This window comes from Cetorhinus maximus, chromosome 18 (genome assembly GCF_964194155.1).
Source record: "Cetorhinus maximus chromosome 18, sCetMax3.hap1.1, whole genome shotgun sequence".
Lineage (NCBI taxonomy): Eukaryota > Metazoa > Chordata > Chondrichthyes > Lamniformes > Cetorhinidae > Cetorhinus > Cetorhinus maximus.
Window position 1 is genome coordinate 82,877,274 of NC_135896.1, and position 19,916 is coordinate 82,897,189.

Here is a 19,916-nt window from a genome sequence, read left to right on the forward strand (position 1 = left end):
GGGAAATCCTCCCCAGAAGTGTAATCAGACAAAATTTGACACTGAGCCACAAAAAGCTGTATTAGGACAGATGGCCAAAACTTCAGTCAAAGAGGTAGGTTCTAAGGAGGGTTTTAAAGGACAAGGAGAGAGAGAGAGAGACAGATGGAGAGGTTTAGGGAGGGAATTCAAGAACTTAGGGCGTAGGCAGCTAATGGTGGAGTGAAGGGGAGGTGTTCACAAGAGGCCAGAATTGGAGGAGCGCAGAGATCATGGAGGCTTGTAGGATCTAGAGGAGGAGGTTACAGAGATATAGCGGAGGCAAGGCTATGGAAGGATTTGAGCAGGAGGGTGAGGATTGTAAATTTGAGGAATTGGGGGGGACTGAGAATCAACGTAGGTCAGAACCAAACGCAGGAGGTCACAAAGATGTTTCAAGGCAGGAGTTTCTTCGGATGTAATACCTGCGCCCCTCCCCTTCACGGCCCTGACAGGGCCGGTGGACAATCAGCACCGGGAAAAAGCGGGCGTCGTGGTAGTTGGGCGGGTTCTCGCTGACCGCCAGCTGGCTGGAGTAGGAGCGGCACTGGTCGTCGCGGCAGCGCTCATTGATGTTGCTGCTGCGGCTGTGCCACAGGCCGGTCCGGCGGGAGCCGTGCATGCGGCAGAGCGAGAAGCGGCTGGTGTCGAGGGAGAAGCGCGAGTGGCTGCGGCACACATTGCGGGAGAAGATGGAGGAGCTGCTGGACCTCCCGTCACAGTCCGTGCGGACAATGCCGCAAGCTGAGTAGCCATTGCAGATGGACAAGGAGGCCAGGTCCATCAATACGGCCTCCGAGTAGCTGGGGATGAGCTGCCGGTTGGTACGGATGTGCCACTCGAGCTCAGTGCTGTCCACGGTGCCGACTCGGGCCACTGGGGAGCACTGGCCAGTCTCCTCAGTTGGGGTCACCCCCACGTACTCCAGCCCAAAGAGCTTCTCCACGTGATAGTGGACGTGGGCAGTCCGATATTCCACTAGGACCCTGAGAGGCCAAGATAGCATGAGCAGGCCTGCGACCCAGAAGGCGTAGTGTGAGATGTACCATGGGAGGCGGTCAGGGTTGATATAGACCATCATATAATCCTTGAAATCCACATTCTTGAGCTGCATCCCTTCCCGGGCCTCCATATAGTCATCCAGGCCCTCGATCTCGCTGAAAAAGTGTGCCCGCTGGTTCAAGTAGCAGTTCTCCGACTCGGTGTTGGCGAAGCTGAAACACTTGGTGAAACGCAGCCTGGTGGCTGGGTAGCACTCCAGACCCAGCAGCTCCTTCGACACATCCCGCACGCCGCACCGGACATACTCAAACTCTGCCTCGGCCACGTGCGTGTTGACCCGCTCATGGTACACCTGCGTGGTGGTGTAGGCATCACCGTTGCGGTAGCGGGTCACCTGGCGCGTGCGCCGCACGAAGTGGTAACTGATGGCCTTCCACCAGATGCAGGGCGTGGCCTGCTGCATGTGGCCTATGCGCTCGTAGACGCTGTCGATGTCTGCTTTGTACTGGAGCTCACTTCGAGCATGGCAGTGCCAGCATTCCACCAGGTAGACCATGTAGAGCATCGCCAGGAAGGCCAGCGGGATGTAAACGTACCCATTGGAGCAGGGACTATCATGGTAGATCATGGACTTGCCCTTCAGGGAGCTGTCAAAGCTGAGTTTGGTGACTCGGGTTAACTGGCACCAGGCCACAGCCCCCAGACATCCATACATCAGAAGAGAGAGGATCAGGCACTTCCAGTGCGACTCCCGGCAAACGGAGGTACTCAGTGACTGTTTCGCTGGTCTCTGCTGCTTGTAATCCGTCCCAGGAAGCAAAAGGAAACAAGAAATGCAGAGTTATTAGTGTCAGTGGTAACCTTTTTCTAAGTTCATATATCAAGCAAACGTGGAATAAGAAAATTTAGCACCCCAAGCTCACTCTTTCTCTAAGCCTTGTAGAATGCCCTCTATTCTGGACACGAGTCCATTTAATTTTGTCCCAGAGACCATGCATAAAACTCCATCTATGGCCCTTTCCCATTTAATTTCCTACCATAGCCCGCACACAATCTGCTCTATCCTGGACTCAACCTATTTCATGTACCAGATTCCATATATAATCCACTCTATTCTGAATTCAACTTCATCTAATCTTCTTCACAAACCATGTACAGCCTGCTTCACCATGAACTCTACTCAATTCAATCTCCTTTCCTAGACCATCCTGTGTCTAATCTATCGTGGGCCCTGCCTCATTTGGTCTCTTTCCATTGGCCATTATACAACCCATTCTCTCATGATCTCTGTCTAGTCTCCAAAGGCTTCTGAGGAAGAGTTGAACAGCATTACTCCCAAAGATAGCTTTGGCAGAAGGCAATGTACCCATCCAATGCCACACCCTAAATTAACCCAATGCCTCCCTTACAATTACAGTCCTATGATCCCTGGAACTCAGCAACAATCAAACTGTACGCTGATGTGATTATAAAGATACAATACTGCGGATGCTGGAAATCTGGAATACAAACAGAAATATAGTAAGAAAATGCTGGAAATACTCAGGTCTTGCACCATCTGTGGAGAGAGAAACAGCATTAACATTTCAGGATGATGACCTTTCATTTGATTCTCTCTCTCTATATTAATCCAATAAACCAGCGTTTGCATTTGAGTTTGTTCTCCATCGCTACCCTCCTGTCAGGTGAAAGGTCCATTCAGCCTCAAGTCTTGTCTGAACTGTATTAATTTTGTGCTTGTATGTTTTAGTTCTGCCCAGAGTCCCAAATTTAATAGCCTGCTGACCTCACCAATTATACATCACTTTGCAGATTACAAAAAGATTTAAGTAAGGTCAATTTCATTGAGTTCCTCTCTATAATTATCCATCACCAGCTCTCTTCCTCCTGTCCTCTTTCATTTCCTCCTTCCTAGTTTCCAGTACCACGGAAACAGTGTAAATGGATTCACACCCATTCTCCCTCAAATTTGCAATCTTTGAGTTGCTGTCAACATAGAGCACAGATTGGGCAGTAAGGCCTTCTCCATGATGGGAGGGGTAGTACATTCAGACAGCAAGATAGCCCTAAGCTGTTATGTCAATGTACACACAAACATACAAAAGGAAGGGCTGGAAAAGACTATCAGACCCACTCACCCAATTCAGACATGGTGTGACCAGTACACCATGGAGCCAATTGCTGGCCATGGATCTTGTTTCAGAGACAGAAAGCCAGAAGATAAAAACCCTATGTCTAATTCATGCCATAGTTTCCTTTTTAAGTACTGCTGTGATGTCTTAGTTACCTCATGTAGGCTGTTCCAGAGGGCAACAACTCTAAAAAGAAATACTTCCCAACTTCTTGTCCAACTATTTTATATGCTTTCTCTGTAGTCCTACCTTCCCATATCCTGGTGCCATTTCTTCATAGACTGCAGACAATAAGTAATTCATTAGCTTGTCAAAGTAATCAAAGGGCCCCTCACACCCATTATGTGGTAAAGTCTCTGAGCCCTGTCTGCCCAAGAACAGGGGGAGATAAAAGCATAGTGAACAGGCATGTGTTGAATGAGAGTTCTGTGAGGTAGTCCTTTGGGATTGAGTTCTGGCATGGAAACAACATAGGGGCCTGAAGTTGGAATGGAATCTGGTTCTGCTGCGTTTTTACCACAAGGCATCAATACGCAGCAGAGAGGTCACCTGCTGCCCCCTGCTCTCACACCTGGACTTCAATTTGTGGGGCATCCGTGGAATTCAAATCCCATCAGATATTCTGCCATAAACAACATTCAGTGGCACAGACATCTATGGGAAGGAAGACACAGGTACACTGACAAGTGGGCCCCACCAGCAACCTATTTCATGACAAACGACCCCAGAGAGAACACTTGTTCTATCACTCTAAGGCATCATTTTCTAAGTTTGCCCTATTGTCAGGCAACATTTACCTGATGCCAATGTGTACTAAACACTTTCCACTATATTAAAAGAACTAAATAAACCCATGGCGGAGAGCACACCCGTGGTTTGCTAATGTGTGCCCTCAGTGGACAAGGCTCAGTGAATGTTGGGATAATTGGCTCTTGGATGTCCACTAGATTAGAATCCTGTCTCTCTCATGTGGGTTTTCTTTAGTATTTCAGAGGCTATGGTGTAATGTGTTGAAATACAACAGCAACAACAACTTGCAGCTTTAATATAACATAATGTTGAAAGGTCCCTCGTAAGACAGTCATCAATTGAAATCTGACATTGAACCACATAAGTAGAAATCAGGAAGGCTGACTAAAAGTTTGGCAAAAGAGGTAGGCTTTAAAAAGCATCTTAAAGGGGGAAAGAAAGGCAGAGAGTTTAGGGAGAGAATTTCAGAGTATAAGACCAAAGCAGCTTAAGGCACAACCACAAATGGCGGAGTAAATAAAGGATGTATCGTGACTGCGAAGAGGGAATGAGTGATTCATGGTGGAATCAGGAAGGAGTATAGCAGCTACAATGAGAATGATCAGTGGTGGGGTGGGGGTTAGGGGGGTGAGGAGGGAGCTCGACAAGTGGCGTTTCGCAACAGCCCATGGTCTTTAAACATGGAATCAGGGTCTGAAGCACTCCTATGCCTCCTGGCTCCGCATTGAAGATATGAATATTTGAAAATCATACCTTTCTGGTTGTAGCCCCCTCAATGGCTGCCTGTTAGGTCACATATAGACTTGCTTCCTTAAGTGCCTCAGGGCAAACCAAACTTTGAGTAAGGGGCATCAAACAGGTCTAGACCTCCCACTGCCCCCCACCTCCCCCCCCACCTTTTGTTTGCATATCCCATGATGCTAATGTATCTTTTCAGTTATGGGCACCACACACCAATTTTTTGATACTTACCAGTACCACAGCCGGGCATACTTTCATCCTATAATGAACACGTGCTTCCTGCCCGCCATATTGGAGGCTTAGGGGGCCGTCAGCCGCCTGAAAATTAGCTTTGCGCAGCCGAACTATTAGGCTTTTATCTCTGTGAAACAATGCAGTTGCTGAAACCTTCCACTAGATGCTGCCTACTCGGTTCTGATCAGGTTTTCAGATTATTTTGTCTGAGAGCCATGACAGACAGAGAACTTGTGAGCTTTCCAAGGTAAATCGTGTGGTTAAAAAGTGATTATCTGCCTGGAAGGCCCATCGGGGGGGATGTCTGTTCATATTCTGTCTGTTGTGCTGTACCAGCTCCATTACAGTTATGAAAAGGGTGGCAGTCTTCCATAGGTGAACGTGTGCTGTAAAGCAAGTGAATTATTTAGTTGAAGTGCTTAATGTTTGAGCACACACGTTTAGTTGTGGTTATTAGTTTCCTGTTTCTAAGAACGGGGTCATGAGTATATCAGATTGCGATGGAGATTTATGTACTGATGGTGTTTTCACACTGTTGTAGGGAACTTAAATTTTCGCCCCACTGCTTTACATTATCAATCATTTTCCAACACGTTCCTATTTTGTCCTCTTTTAAGTTTCATTAAATCAACTTGCTTTGAGCAAAAAATGCCTTTGTACGTTTCTCCCAATTTTTTATTTCCATTGAAATTAAAGGAAGTGAGAATTGGGCCAGATGTGGAACAGGCTACTGATTCATTATTAACTGCTGTACGCTATAGAGCAAAATCAAAATAAGGAACTTGGAAATACAGGGACAGGAGTGGTTCATTAAGCCTGTTCCGCCATTCAATTGGATCAGGTCTGAATGAGCCCCAGCACTATCCACCTGCCTTTGCTCCATATCCCACACCCCCACCTAATAATCAATCTCAGTCTTGAAAGCTCAGCACCCGCAGTCTTTTGGAGAGAATTCCAGATTCCCACTCTCCTTTGTGTGAAACAGTGATTCCCGATTTCACTCTTAGCTCTAATTCTAAGATTGTGTCGCCTTGTTCTGAATTCCCAGGCCAAACAAAATCCTGTAAAATTCCTTGGATGGCCTTCTCGCCAGGCTACCACCCGCCCCGACCTCCCCGCAATTTTACGGTGAGATGGCGAGGCCTAGGCAGGTTCCCCCCTGCCCCGCCACCCTTGTCCCAATTGAGGCCCTTAATTGGTCAGTGAATGACCACTTAAGGGCTGTTCCATGCCCAGCCAATTTTCAGGATGACCCCCCCGAGTTCAGAAAGGGGAAAGCCTGGAAAGTGACCCTGCTCAAGCCTTGGGCAGGAAGGGTGGGACGAGGGACGCTTCCATCAATGGCTTCATTTCAACATTGGGTGCCCCCCTCTCCGCCAATGTCTGGCCCCTGCGGGTGCTCCCGCTTCCCATCAGCCTCCCCACCCACCTCCACCCTTCTCCTCTGGACCTCACCTCCCCTCCCTGCCTTGAGACCCCCCACACTTACCTGGTCCTGGACTCCCAGGACTTAGGCTCTGGGGACTGCTTGTAGTCCCAGTCCTGTCCACTGCAGCTTCTGGTGCGGCTGGAACTAGAGAGCTGCCGGCCAACCAGATTGGACAGCAGCTCTGTTATGCGGGACTTCCTCCTGACTGAGGGGTGTAAGTCCCATTTCCAGCCAACTAATACTTGTTGGAGTGATAAATGGCTGTGGGGCAGCTTGCATCGGCAGGGATGTGCTCCCCGCTGGCTCTTTGGGCGGTGGGCTGGGAAACCCCACCGTCCAAAAAAGGTTGGCCCTGGACTGAAGGGCTTACTAGACAGGCCTGGAGGTGCATGTCAAAGGGGAAATCCTCTTGTGTTGCTGGGATGGTGGTGAGAGGTAGTCACACCTAGGATTATATGAGCATCTCTGAATCTCTCCTGAGGAGAATTGAAAGCATCTAGGGAAGGGTTTGAAGTTAAGATGTAAACTGGGATTTTAGATTATTCGTGTAATTTCCCCAGATCAAAGGTGGGTTTGAAGGCACCTTGCAAACAAGGGAAGGTTTTAAAGTATCCATATACTTTTCAGATCAAAGGAAAAGTTTAAAATTAAAGATGATTGATTTGCATTTTATCTGAAAACAGACCCTTTGTGCCACGTTGCCATAGTGATGGGTTGACAGGGGAAGAGTTCTTTGTTTTAATATGTCTCTGCTGTTTTCAGAGTCTTTGAGGCAGTTAGCCTGGGAGCAGTCTGTGAGAGGGCAGGCTGTGTCCAAAGCCAGCACTGCATAGAAATTTTGAGTGGGCTCATGCTCAGAAGGAATATCCAAATTCATAAGGAATTAAAGACTGCCAAATCTGCCTAATAAAGCTCGTGGAAGATATCGGCAGTGGAATCCACACAGAGTGATTTCTGGAAGTCTAAGTGCCAGACTGGGAAACTACTGACAATTGGAGTGAATTCCTGGGATCTGTGACACACTCAGTGTGGAATTCTCCTATGCCCCCGTCGGCGGGTTCAGTGGCGGGTGGTGGGGGGAGAATTCGGCGGGAGGTCCAAAAATCAGTTTCACGCCATTGTGAAATGACGACGGGATCTTCTGATACTGCTGGGCATGGCGGGTCACGATTCCTGCCAGAGGTCGGCATGAAACCCATTTGCATCCCGCTAATGGGATACAGATGAAGGCCCGACTGGAAACTTCCCCCACACCCAATTCTCCACAACGCTAGCGGGAAAACATGCCAATCCAGAATACGTCTGGACCAACAAGGAGTGCAAATGTCAGGACCTAGCTTCAGAAGGCCTTGGTCAGCTCGTGGACATCCAAGGAGAAGATGGAGGCCTCCAGCTACTGGATCCTGGAGCACCACATGCACATCTCTCCTTGTGTCCACTCTCCTGGCCCCTCTCTGGGCTAGAGCTTCTGCTGAGGCCTGACAGGGTTCCTCTGGCGCGGGCCTTGGCCTCTTCCTGGTGGCACCTGTAAGTGAGGGAGGAGAGAGCAACTGACAGCATGAGCTGCCTCCAATATGGAGGCACCCTTGGCCCTCAAATTTCTGCACCATGCATGGATCCTTACTGGCTGGAGGCCCAAATCTAAGCTCCCCATCTCCAATTGCCTGGCCCTGCTCCACACCTGCCAGCTAGGCTGCCCTCTTCTCAAACTCCGTGAGAACTTTCAGATGTGGGTGCTCCCTCCCTCCCACCATCCCCTCCCCATATCCCCTGTCTTATCCCCTTCTTGCCAGTTGTGCCTCAACTTATCCTGCTCAAAGTAAATAGAGAAGATGGGTTTGAGAGGAGCTGTATGTCGCATCTATTTGTACATACCAATTTTGTGTTCATTTCTCATGCTTCCACTCTTAGAGATAACCCACTGGATGATGTGACATGGCATTCATGCTCTGCAAGTTGTCCAGAAGGGTTGTGGGCCAGCTCCCTCCAGAGCGCTGAGCCCATCCACATGCAAGGATAAGGCTCAGGGAGGCATTTCATTTGCGGAGATTGGTGGTACCCTCTGCGCCTGAGCCCATTTCCCACACACCCCGCCCCCCCCAGCTCCTTCCACACAGCATTGATGTCTCTATGTGGAAGGGTGAAGGAGGCACAGTGGTCACTACACTGCAGAGTGGATGCACTGCAGTGGGGCTCGGAGGCACGACCTTATATCATTGCCACTGAGGCCCATGTACCATGACATTCATTGATTTCGTTGTGGTTAGTGTGAGCAGTTGGAGCTTCACTTACCCTGGCGGAGTGGATGAGGTCGTTCATCCTTTTCCGGCATTGTATGGCTGACAAGTGCTGGACAGCCTGGGCACTGACGGCATCGGCAACCTGAGGGTTGGTTTTCCCTGCTTGGCCTCCTCCTCCCTTCAGCCACGAAAAGAACACTCCTCCTGACCACCACATGGTTGAGGGGGACTCGCAGGGAGGAGACACTGAACTTGGGCCTTGGACCTTCCCCTCCCCTTCCTGACATCTCTATAGGACTTGACAGTAAGTTAAATGTCCGGGCGCGTTTTAAATATGGCACCCGGATATGAAGGTGGGGTGCGTGCCATCCAGCTAGACATCGGGGAATCCCCGACTGTGTAATTATTGACGCCGGGGACGCAAGGTTCTGCAGGATTTCCTGTCGACCTCCGCAGTGGGAAACACTCTCCGACTCCGCCACGGGACTTAGCCCCAGATGGGAGAATTCCGCCCATTGCTTTGGTTCCAGGAGAATTGAACGACCGCTCACGAAACTGTAACGCAAAAAGGGATTCTTGGTTGAAATTAAAAGTAGAACGGGGAGTGTTCTGTTGGGAATGTTGGTTTAAATTTAAGTTAGCCGTGCTTGCTTTGTTTTGACGTTTGTCACAGTAAACGTTTCCCATTAAAACATGGAATCTTGTTGCATGGTCTTTTCAGTTAATAACCGAGAACTTAAATTTCTTTTTGAAAGTTACCGGTCTCTGCTGAGATCAGGAGAATGTTGAATTTGTACATTCAGGCAGGAATGAAAGCCCAATTTTAAAGGTTTGCCTTACAAAATTTACATCAGCTATGCTCATTCCAAGGAGAAAAGTATTATAAAATTGTCAGCCTAACAACATAGACTTGAAGAGATCAAAGTGAATCCAGGCTATCGGTCTGGCAGTCTGCTAATAGTCTCAAATTTAAAAAGGGAACAATATGATCAATATGCACTGTTTGTGCAGGTAATCATTTAGCATTGACAGCCAGGGGACCATCCTTTTGGCTCTGCGTATCATGCATAAGTCTCTCAGGTCCTTGGGTTGTGGTCAATACAATTAATTGAGTGATGCAAGGGTTCAGGCCACAGTTAGGAGTACGTGAGTGATTGGCGTCCTATATTTGCACTGAAAGGTGAGTTCAGTGATTTCTAAACCTGCAAGCATGTAATTTCAGGGACTCCTTCACCAGCACCGAACAATATCAGCATCCCATTCACTACAGCAGTGTAATATCAGCATCCCATTCACTAGAGCAGTGTAATATCAGCATCCCATTCACTAGAGCAGTGTAATATTAGCATCCCATTCACTAGCGCAGTGTAATATCAGCATCCCATTCACTAGAGCAGTGTAATATTAGCATCCCATTCACTAGAGCAGTGTAATATCAGCATCCCATTCACTAGAGCAGTGTAATATCAGCATCCCATTCACTAGCGCAGTGTAATATCAGCATCCCATTCACTAGCACGGTGTAATATCAGCATCCCATTCACTAGCGCAGTGTAATATCAGCAACCCATTCACACTGGGACTCTCTGGATTAATATAGGTCAGTGTTAGTGGGGCCCTCCATAATCAGCTGCCGAGGCCTTAAATACTGGAATTTCCAGCATAAGTTTGCAAATTTCTACCTCCTTCTTCTTCTTTAAGCTCCTTGTTAACTATCTCTTTAGCCAGAATTTTGGTCACCCATTCCAATATGTCTCTCTGTGACTTGGTGTCAAATATTGTTTGATTACACTCCAATGAAGCAGTTTGGCATGGTGAAAGCATTATACACATGCAAAGTATTGTATCAATATTGCAATAAGGCAACTAGTTCAACTGTGTTTTATTCATTTGTGAGATTTAAGCATCGCTGGCAAGCCAGAGTTTATTGTCCATACCTAATTGCCCTTGAGAAGGTGGTGATGAGCCGCTTTCTTGAATTGCTGCAGTCCATGTGGTGTAGGTACACCCATAGTGCTGTTAGGGAGGGAGTTCTAGGATGTTGATCTAGCGACAGTGAAGGAACGGCAATATATTTCCAAGTCAGGATAGTGTGTGGCTTGGTGGGGAACTTGCAGCAGGCCGTGGCGTTCCCATATATCTGTTGCCCTTGAGGTTATAGATGGTAGAGGTTGCAGATTTGGGAGGTGCTGTTGAAGGAGTCTTGCAGATTGCTGCAGTGCATCTTATAGATGATACACACTTCCGGCACTGTGCTTTGGTGGTGGAAGGAATAAATGTTGAATGTGGTGGATTTTGTGCCAATCAAGCGGGCTGCTTTGTTCTCAATGGTGTCAAGTTTCTTGAGTGTTGTTGGAGCTGCACTCAGCCAAGCAAATGGAAAATATTCTATCACACTCCTGACTTGTGCTTTGTAGATGGTGGAGGTGCTTTGGGGAGTCAGGAGGTGAATTACTTATTGCACGATTCCTAGCCTCTGACCTGCTCTTGTAGTTACAGTACTTATATGGCTGGTCCAATTCAATTTCCAGTCAATGGTAACCCCCAGGATGTTGATGGTAGGGGATTCAGTGATGGTAATGCTGTTGAATGTCAAGGGGAGATAGATACTCTCTTGTTGGAATGGTCATTGCCAGGCACCTGTGTAGCACAAATGTTACTTGCCACTTATCAGCCCAAGCCTGAATGTTGCCCAGGTCTTGCCGCATGTGGGCACAGAATGCTTCAGTATCTGAGGAGTTGCAAATGAGACTGAACACTGTGCAAACATCAGCAAACATCCCCACTCCTGACCTTATAACGAAGCATCTGAAAATGGTTAACCAAGAACACTACCCTGAGGAACTCCTGCAGTAATGTCCTGGGGCTAAGATGATTAGCTTCCAATAACCACAACCATCTTCCTTTGTGCTAGGTATGACTCCAACCAGTGGAGATTTTCCACACTGCAACAGCCCTGTCACACTCCCAGGCACCTTCCCCCTGCCCCCACCAATTCCTTTTGACTTCAATTCTGTTGGGTTCCTTGATTCATGCAAATCACAGATGCTGCCTTGATGTCAGAGCAGTCACTCTCACCTCACTTCTGGATTATCTGGAGCTGAGTGGCCATGGCAAAACTCAAACTAAGCATTGGTGAGCAAGTCACTGCTGAGTAAGTGCCTTGTCAGCAACACCTTCCATCATTTAACTGATGACCGAGAGTAGACTGAAGGGACAGTAATCGGCCAGACTGGATTGGGCCTGCTTTTTATGGTCAGGGCATGCCTGGGCAATTTTCCACATTCCCGGGTAGATGCCAGTGTTTCAGCTGTACTAGAACAGCTTGGCTAGGGGTGTGACAAGTTCTGAAGTACAGGTCTTCGGTCCTACAGCTGGGATGTTGTCAGGGCTCATAGCCTTTGCTGTATCCAGTGCCTGCAGCTGTTTCTTAATATCACGTGGGGGTGAATCGAATTGGCTGAAGGCTGGCGATGTGATGCTGTGGACTTCAAGAGATTGATCATCCACTCAGCACTCCTGGCTGAAGATGGTTGCAAATGCTTCGCCTTGTCATTTCCACTGATGTGCTGGGCACCCCTATCAGAGGAGGGTGGGGATACTGAGAATGGGGATATTTGTGGAGCCTCCTCCTCTGGATAGTTGTTTAATTGTCCACCGCGATTCACGACTGGCTGTGGCAGGACTGCAGAGCTTTGACCTGATCCGTTGACTGTGAGATCACTTAAGCTATCTGTAGTGTGCTGCCTTCGCTGTTTAGTATATGTATAGCCCTGTGCTGCAGCTTCATCAGACTGACACCTCATTTTTAGTTAGGCCTTGTGCTGCCCCCAGGATGCTCTCCTAAACTCCACATTGAACCAGGGGTGGGGAGGTGGTCCCCTGGCTTGATGGTAATGATAGATTGAAGGATGTGCTGGACCATGAGGTGCAGATTGTGGTTGAATACAATTCTGCTGCTGCTGATGGCCCACAGTGCCTCATGGATGTTCACTTGCCCATTCAGCATTCCAACTAGTGCCATATGACATGATGGAGGGTGTCCTCAGTATGAAGATGGGACTTCACCTCCACAAGAACTGGATAATGGTCACTCCTACCAATACTGTCTTGGACAGATACATCTGCGACAGGTAGATGGTGAGGACAAGGTCAAGTAGGTTTTTCCCTTTTGTTGGTTCTCTTGCCACTGCTAGAAGTTTATTGCTGGGGAGGCGATGGTGTAGTGGTATTGTTGCTGGACTAGTAATCCAGAGACTCAGTGTAATGCTTTGGAGACCCAGATTTAAATCCTGCCATGGCAGATGGTGGAATTTGAATTCAATAAAAATCTGGTATTAAAAGTCTAATGATGACCATTGTTGATTGTTGTAAAAACCCATCATCCTTACCTGGCCTGGCCTACATGTGACTCTTAAATGCTGTCTGAAATGGCCTAACAAGCCACTCAGTTGTATTAAACTGCTACAAGGTCACAAAAAAGGAATGAAACCGGACGGACCACCTGGCATCAACCTAGGCACTGTGGGTGTACCTACACCACATGGACTCCAGCAGTTCAAGAAGGCAGCTCACCACCACCTTCTCAAGGGCAACTAGAGATGCTATTTTTATTCATTTTTTAATCATCCAATGAATAAAAAAATAAAATATGGCAGATATGTCCTTAAGGACTTGCCAGCTTGGTCAGTAGTGGTGCTACCAAACCACTGTTGATGATGTACATTGAACTCCTCCACCCAGAGCACTTTCTATGCCCTTGTCACCCTCAGTGCTTCTTCCAAGTGGTGTTCAACACGGAGGAGCACTGATTCATCAGCTGAGGAAGAGCAGTAGGTGGGAATCAGCAGGAGGCTTCCTTGCCTGTGTTTGAGCTGATGCCATGAGACTTCAAGGGGTCCTGTGTCAATACTGAGGTCTCCCAGAGCAACTCCCTCATGACTGTATACCACTGTGCTGGCACCTCTGGTGGGTCTGTTCCGCAGGTGGGACAGGACAAACCCAGGGATGGTGATGGTAGTGTCTATGAAATTGGTTTAAGGTATGATACTATGACTATGTTGGGCTGTGGCTTGACTAGTCTGTGGGATAGCTCTCCCGTTGTTGGCACAAGCCCCCAGATGCTGGTGAGGAGGATTTTGCAGGGTCGATCAGGAAGGGTGTGCCTTTCTCATCTCTGATGCCTAGATTGGTCTGTCCGGTTTTATTGTTCTTTAACTTTTCTGTAGCAATTTGGCTTGCTCAGCCACTTCAGAGGGCAGTTGGGAGCCAACCATATTGCTGTGGGTCTGGAGTCACACGTTGGCCAGAGCGGGTAAGGATGGCAGATTTCCTTCCCTAAAGGGCATCAGAGAATCAGATGAGTTTTGACAACAATTTGATGATCATCATTACTGAGATTAGCATTTTATTCCCAATTTAGTTATTAATTAAATCAAAACTCCCCTTGCTGCCGTGGTGAGATTTGAACTCGTGTCTCCAGGGCATTAGTCCAGGGCTCTGAATCTCAAGTCCAGTAGCATTACCCCTATGCTCCTGCTGCCCTACCAAACTAAAGACAGGTTAGTCTGCAAGATGGAGGTTATAAGCAGAGGTTAAGTTGTTGGCTAGAAAGCAGCTCCGAACAAAAGCAATCTAATAGAAAAGTAGCACAGTGAGATCGGTTCAATCATGTGACAGCTTTTAATAGCTGCAGAACAGTGCGTGTCAGCACAATATATGGTAGGTAAGACAAACATTAGTTCCACACATGGAATTACTTTTATCTTTCATCATTGTGAAACCAGAGTGCTGATGCCTATCAAGATAACACAATAAAGCAGGATGTTCAATGCCATCTTTATATTTGACATTTACATCATGAATAGGCTTGCCAACTCCAGTTGGATTTTTACCTGAAAGTTCTATTACATGATCTCCTGCCTCAATTCCTCCACCCAGACAGACTATTTTCCCACATTCAATATTCCTATAACCGATAAACAAAAATATCAAAGAAAATAGGAAAAAAACACCTTTTTAAAGGCCTTATGATTTTCCCTCTGGGTTTAGCTCGCAACGGTATGCATGAGATTTATCAGTACCTGGGCAATTCTGGAGGAACGATAGACTGTGCTGTGCCACTTTTCCGTGTTCTCAGCCAAACCAGTGGCTTTCAAAGGAACCACTTTAACCAAACTGCCACCAAAAGGAGTGGAAGGGTTGCTGCTGGCTCCTCTTTCAAACTGTGGGATGTCACCTCCTCCTCATCTCCTTCCATTCATAGCGCTTTTCATAACTTCAGGATATCCCAAAGGGAATTACAGGCAATGGACGGGATCTTTCCATTTTCCGGTCCCACCAGCATTGTCACAGGCAGGATGGGAATATCCCAGCCAATGAATTACTTTTTGAAATGCAGTCATTGTCGTAATAAAGAAAACGCAGCTGTCAATTTGCGCGCAGCAAGGTCCCAGAAAAAAAGATCATGACAGGGTAATCATTTTTTTTGGGGGGGGGGCGGTGGGGGATATTGCTTGTGGGATAAAAATGGATAAGGACACCCAGCAAAACTCCCTTGCTCTTCTTCAAATAGTGCGAGGGGTTCATTTACATCCACTTGAGAGGGTATAGACATGGCCGCAATTTAATGTCTCATTTGAAAAACTGCACCTCCTAGAGTGCAATATTCCATCATTACTGCACCGGAGTCTCCGTAATATGATTTAAACCCATGATCTGGTGAGTCAGAGGAGAGAGTGGTACCACTGACACAAGGCTGACGATGATGTTATGTCCTCAATTTTCACTGCTTGTACTTTCCCCAGCAGCCTGTCACTTTTATCCTACAACATGAAAACTTATGCTGCAATCTCACTGAAACAATACATTTCTCTGTACCTCCTTGAAATCAAAAAACCCTTTAATGCCTACTGGTATAATTTGACCGCTCTCATTTAGCTAACTACATCAACATAAAACTCCTCAAGTGACTTTTCTTCCAGAAGCCATTACTGAATTCTGCCTGTTCCAGGAAATGCGAAATCTTGTACAGATTTGTTTAGCGGACATCCTACTCAGGTTTTACCAAAGCATAGGCCCACCTCACAGATGTGAAAAAACGTGGAGCAAGTACAGGGGAAATGTGGAGCAGGAATAGGGGAATGTGGAGCAAGAACAGGGGAATGTGGAGCAGGTACAGGGGAACCTGGGGCCACCTAATTAACATGCTGCAGTCCATCTGGCGTAAGCACATCCACAGCGCTGTGAGGGAGTGAGTTTTATGATTTTCACCCAGCAACAGGGAAGTGTGATATAATTCCAAGTCAGAATGGTGTGTGGCTTGGAGGGGAACTTGCAGATGGCGGTGTTCACATGTGAATGCTGCCTTTGTTCCTCGAGGTGGTAGAATTTGCAGGTTTGGAAGATGCTGTTAAATGAGCCTTGGCAAGAAGCTGAATGGCTTTTGTAGATGGTGCACACTGCTGCCACTGTATGCCAGTGGTGGATGGAGTGCATGTTTAAGGTGGTGGATAGGGTGCCAATCAAATGGGCTGCTTCATGCTGGATAGTTTTGAGCTTCTTGAGTGTTGTTGGAACTGCACTCATCCAGGCAAGTGGACAATATTCCATCACACTCTTGCCTTGCAGATGGTGGACGGGCTTTGGGGAATTGGAAGGTGAGTTATTCACCACAGAATTCCCAGCTTCTGACCCGCTCTTGTAGCCACAGTATTTATATGGTTGGTTCAGTTCAGTTTCTGGTCAATGGTACCCCTCAGGGTGTTGATAGCGGGGGATTCAGCGATGTTATTGCCATTGAATGTTATGGGGAAATGGTTATATTCTCTATTGTTGTAGGCGATCATTGTGTGATGCGAATGTTACTTTCCACTTATCAGCCCAAGCCCGAATGTTGTCCTGGTCATGCTGCCTGAAGGCACAGTTTGCTCCATTATCTGAAGAGCTGTGAACGGAGCTGAATATTATGCAACCATCAGCGAACATCAGCGAAGATCATTGATGAAACAGCTGAAGGTATTTTAGCCCAGAATACTGTCCGGAGGATCTCCGGCAGTGATATGCTACAGCTGATATGATTACCCTCCAGCTACTACAACCATCTTCCTTTGTATTAGGTATGACTCTAACCAGTGGAGAATTTTTCCTGATTTCCACTGACTTAGACTTTACGAGGGCTGCTTGATGCCATATCAGTCATATGCTGCCTCTGGAATTCAGCTCTTTTGTCCATGTTTGGACCTATGTTAAAATGAGGGCCAGAGCTGAATGGTCCTGAGCATCATTGAGCATGTTCTTGCTGAGTAAGTGCAGCTTGATAGAACTGTCAATGTCACCTCCTATCACTTCGCTAATGATTGAAAGTAGATTGATGAAGTGGCATTGGCCAAATTGGATTTGTTCTGTTTTGTGTGGAGAGCATATTCCTGGAAAATATTCCACATTATGGCTGGGTAGTTTCCAATGATGTAGCTGTACAGGAACAACTTGTGGTGTGGCTAGTTCTGGAGCACAAGTCTTCAGCTGGGATGTTGTCAGAGGCCATAGTCTTTGCTGTATCCAATAGGCTCAGGCACTTCTTGATATAAATAGAGTGAATCGCATTAGCTGAAGACTGGAATCTGTGATGCTGGTGTCCCCAGGAGAAGGCGGAGATGGATCATCTACTCGGCACTTCAGGCTGAAATGGGTGCATATGCTTCAGCCTTGTCTTTTGCACTGATGTGCTGGGCTCCCCCATCATTGAGGATAGGGTTGTTTGTGGAGCCTCCTCCTCTGATCAGCTGTTTAATTGCCCATCACCATTCATGACTAGGTGCAGCAGCACTGCAGAACTTTGATCTGATCAATTGATTGTGGGATCACTTAACTCTGTCTATAGCATGCTGCTTCTGCTGTTTAGCATACTTTCAGTCTTGTGTTGTAGGTTCACCAGTTGCCCTCTCATTTTAATGTATGTCTGGTGCTGCTCCTGGAGAAGGTAGTGGTAAACATGGAGCAAGGGTACTGGGGATTATGGAACAGGTAGAAGGGATCAGGAGCAGGTAGAGAGGAACTTGGAACATGTACAGAGGAACATTGATCAGGAACAGTGGAATTGGAGCAGATAAAGGGGAACATAAAACACAGAGGAACATAGAACAAGGGAACATGGGTTAGGTGCAAACAAACTCGGATCAGACATAGAGGAATTTGCAAAAGATACCGTAGCCCATGAAGCAGGTAAAGGGAATCTATGGAGCAGATGAGAAGTTAGTGAAGAACATAGAACATGTAAATAGGAACTTGGAGCAAGCAGAGTGAATATGGCGCCGGTACAGGACAAGACTGATCATATATTAACTCACCTGGAACAGGTAGTGAATAAATTGGAGAATGTACAGAGGAGATCTCTGCAAGTACAGAGCAAGGTGGAACAGGAACAGGTGAAGATGGAGCAGGTTCAGGTAAACCTGGAGCAGGTACAGAGGTACATGGAGCAGGTACAGACGGACGACAAGCTGGTACCGAGGCACCTACAGCAGGTACCGAGGGACATGGAAATGATACAGAGGGGCATGCAACAGGTAGAAAAGAAAATAGAGTGTGTAGATGTTAACATTGAGCAGGTACACAGGAACAGGGGAACGTGCAGAAGGTAGAACAAAACATGGAGCAGTTAACAAGGAACCAGGAGAAGGTACTGGAGGTACAGTGGACAGCATCATTTCAAAAAAAGTTTTACAACAACCATCTGAAGGCCAAATAGAGGCATACATTAAATGATTGCCTTGCCAGTCATTCCTTATCCTATGAATATATAAAAACAACTTGCAGCAGGTCCAGGGAACGAAGGGCAGGTACACAGGAACGTGGAGCAGGTACAGGGGAACGTGGAGCAGGTACACGGGAACGTGGAGCAGGTACACAGGAACGTGGAGCAGGTACAGGGGAACGTGGAGCAGGTACAGGGGAACGTGGAGCAGGTACAGGGGAACGTGGAGCAGGTACACAGGAAAGTGGAGCAGGTACAGGGAACGTGGAGCAGGTACACAGGAACGTGGAGCAGGTACAGGGGAACGTGGAGCAGGTACACAGGAACGTGGAGCAGGTACACAGGAACGTGGAGCAGGTACAGGGGAACGTGGAGCAGGTACAGGGAACGTGGAGCAGGTACAGGAAAGTGGAGCAGGTACAGGGGAACGTGGAGCAAGTACAGGGGAACGTGGAGCAGGTACACGGGAACGTGGAGCAGGTACAGGGAACGTGGAGCAGGTACAGGGAACGTGGAGCAGGTACAGGGGAACGTGGAGCAGGTAGAAGGGAACGTGGAGCAGGTACAGGGGAACGTGGAGCAGGTACAGGGGAACGTGGAGCAGGTACAGGGAACGTGGAGCAGGTACACAGGAACATGGAGCAGGTACAGGGGAATGTGGAGCAGGTACAGGGGAACGTGGAGCAGGTACAGGGGAACCTGGAGCAGGTACAGGGGAACGTGGAGCAGGTACACGGGAACGTGGAGCAGGTACAGGGAAACGTGGAGCAGGTACAGGGAACGTGGAGCAGGTAGAAGGGGAACGTGGAGCAGGTACACGGGAATGTGGAGCAGGTACAGGGGAACGTGGAGCAGGTACAGGGAACGTGGAGCAGGTAGAAGGGAACCTGGAGCAGGTACAGGGGAACGTGGAGCAGGTAGAAGGGAACCTGGAGCAGGTACAGGGGAACGTGGAGCAAGTACAGGGGAACGTGGAACAGGTACAGGGAATGTGGAGCAGGTACAGGGGAACGTGGAGCAGGTACACGGGAACGTGGAGCAGGTACAGGGGAACGTGGAGCAAGTACGGGGGAACGTGGAGCAGGTACACGGGAACGTGGAGCAGGTACAGGGGAACGTGGAGCAGGTACACAGGAACGTGGAGCAGGTACACGGGAACGTGGAGCAGGTACACGGGAACGTGGAGCAGGTACAGGGGAATGTGGAGCAGGTACAGGGAATGTGGAGCAGGTCCAGGGGAACGTGGAGCAGATACAGGGAATGTGGAGCAGATACAGGGGAACGTGGAGCAGATACAGGGAATGTGGAGCAGGTACAGGGAACATGGAGCAGGTCTAGGGGAGCGTGGAGCAGGTAAAGAGGAACGTGGAGCAGGTCTAGGGGAGCGTGGAGGAGGTACAGGGAACATGAAGCAGGTACAGGGAATGTGGAGCAGGTACAGGGGAATATGGAGCAGGTACTGTGGAATGTGGAGCAGGTAGTGGGGAACCTGGAGCAGGTACAGGCAGATGTGGAGCAGGTACAGGGGAATGTGGAGCAGGTACAGGCAGATGTGGAGCAGGTACAGTGGAATGTGGAGCAGGTAGAGGGGAACCTGGAGCAGGTGCAGAGGGATG

The 19,916-nt window shown here is 48.1% G+C and overlaps 1 protein-coding gene across 1 annotated transcript in view; it reads right to left on the bottom strand.

The window, feature by feature from the left end:
- Positions 1-284: 284 nt before the first annotated feature.
- Positions 285-19,916, bottom strand: part of LOC144693419 (transmembrane protein 151B-like) — a 28,645-nt gene continuing 9,013 nt past the window's right edge. Inside the window, exon 2 of the mRNA XM_078563298.1 lies at positions 285-1,816. Coding sequence (XP_078419424.1) covers positions 401-1,816 — 1,416 coding nt within the window. The 3' untranslated portion in view covers positions 285-400. The remainder of the gene's footprint in view (positions 1,817-19,916) is intronic.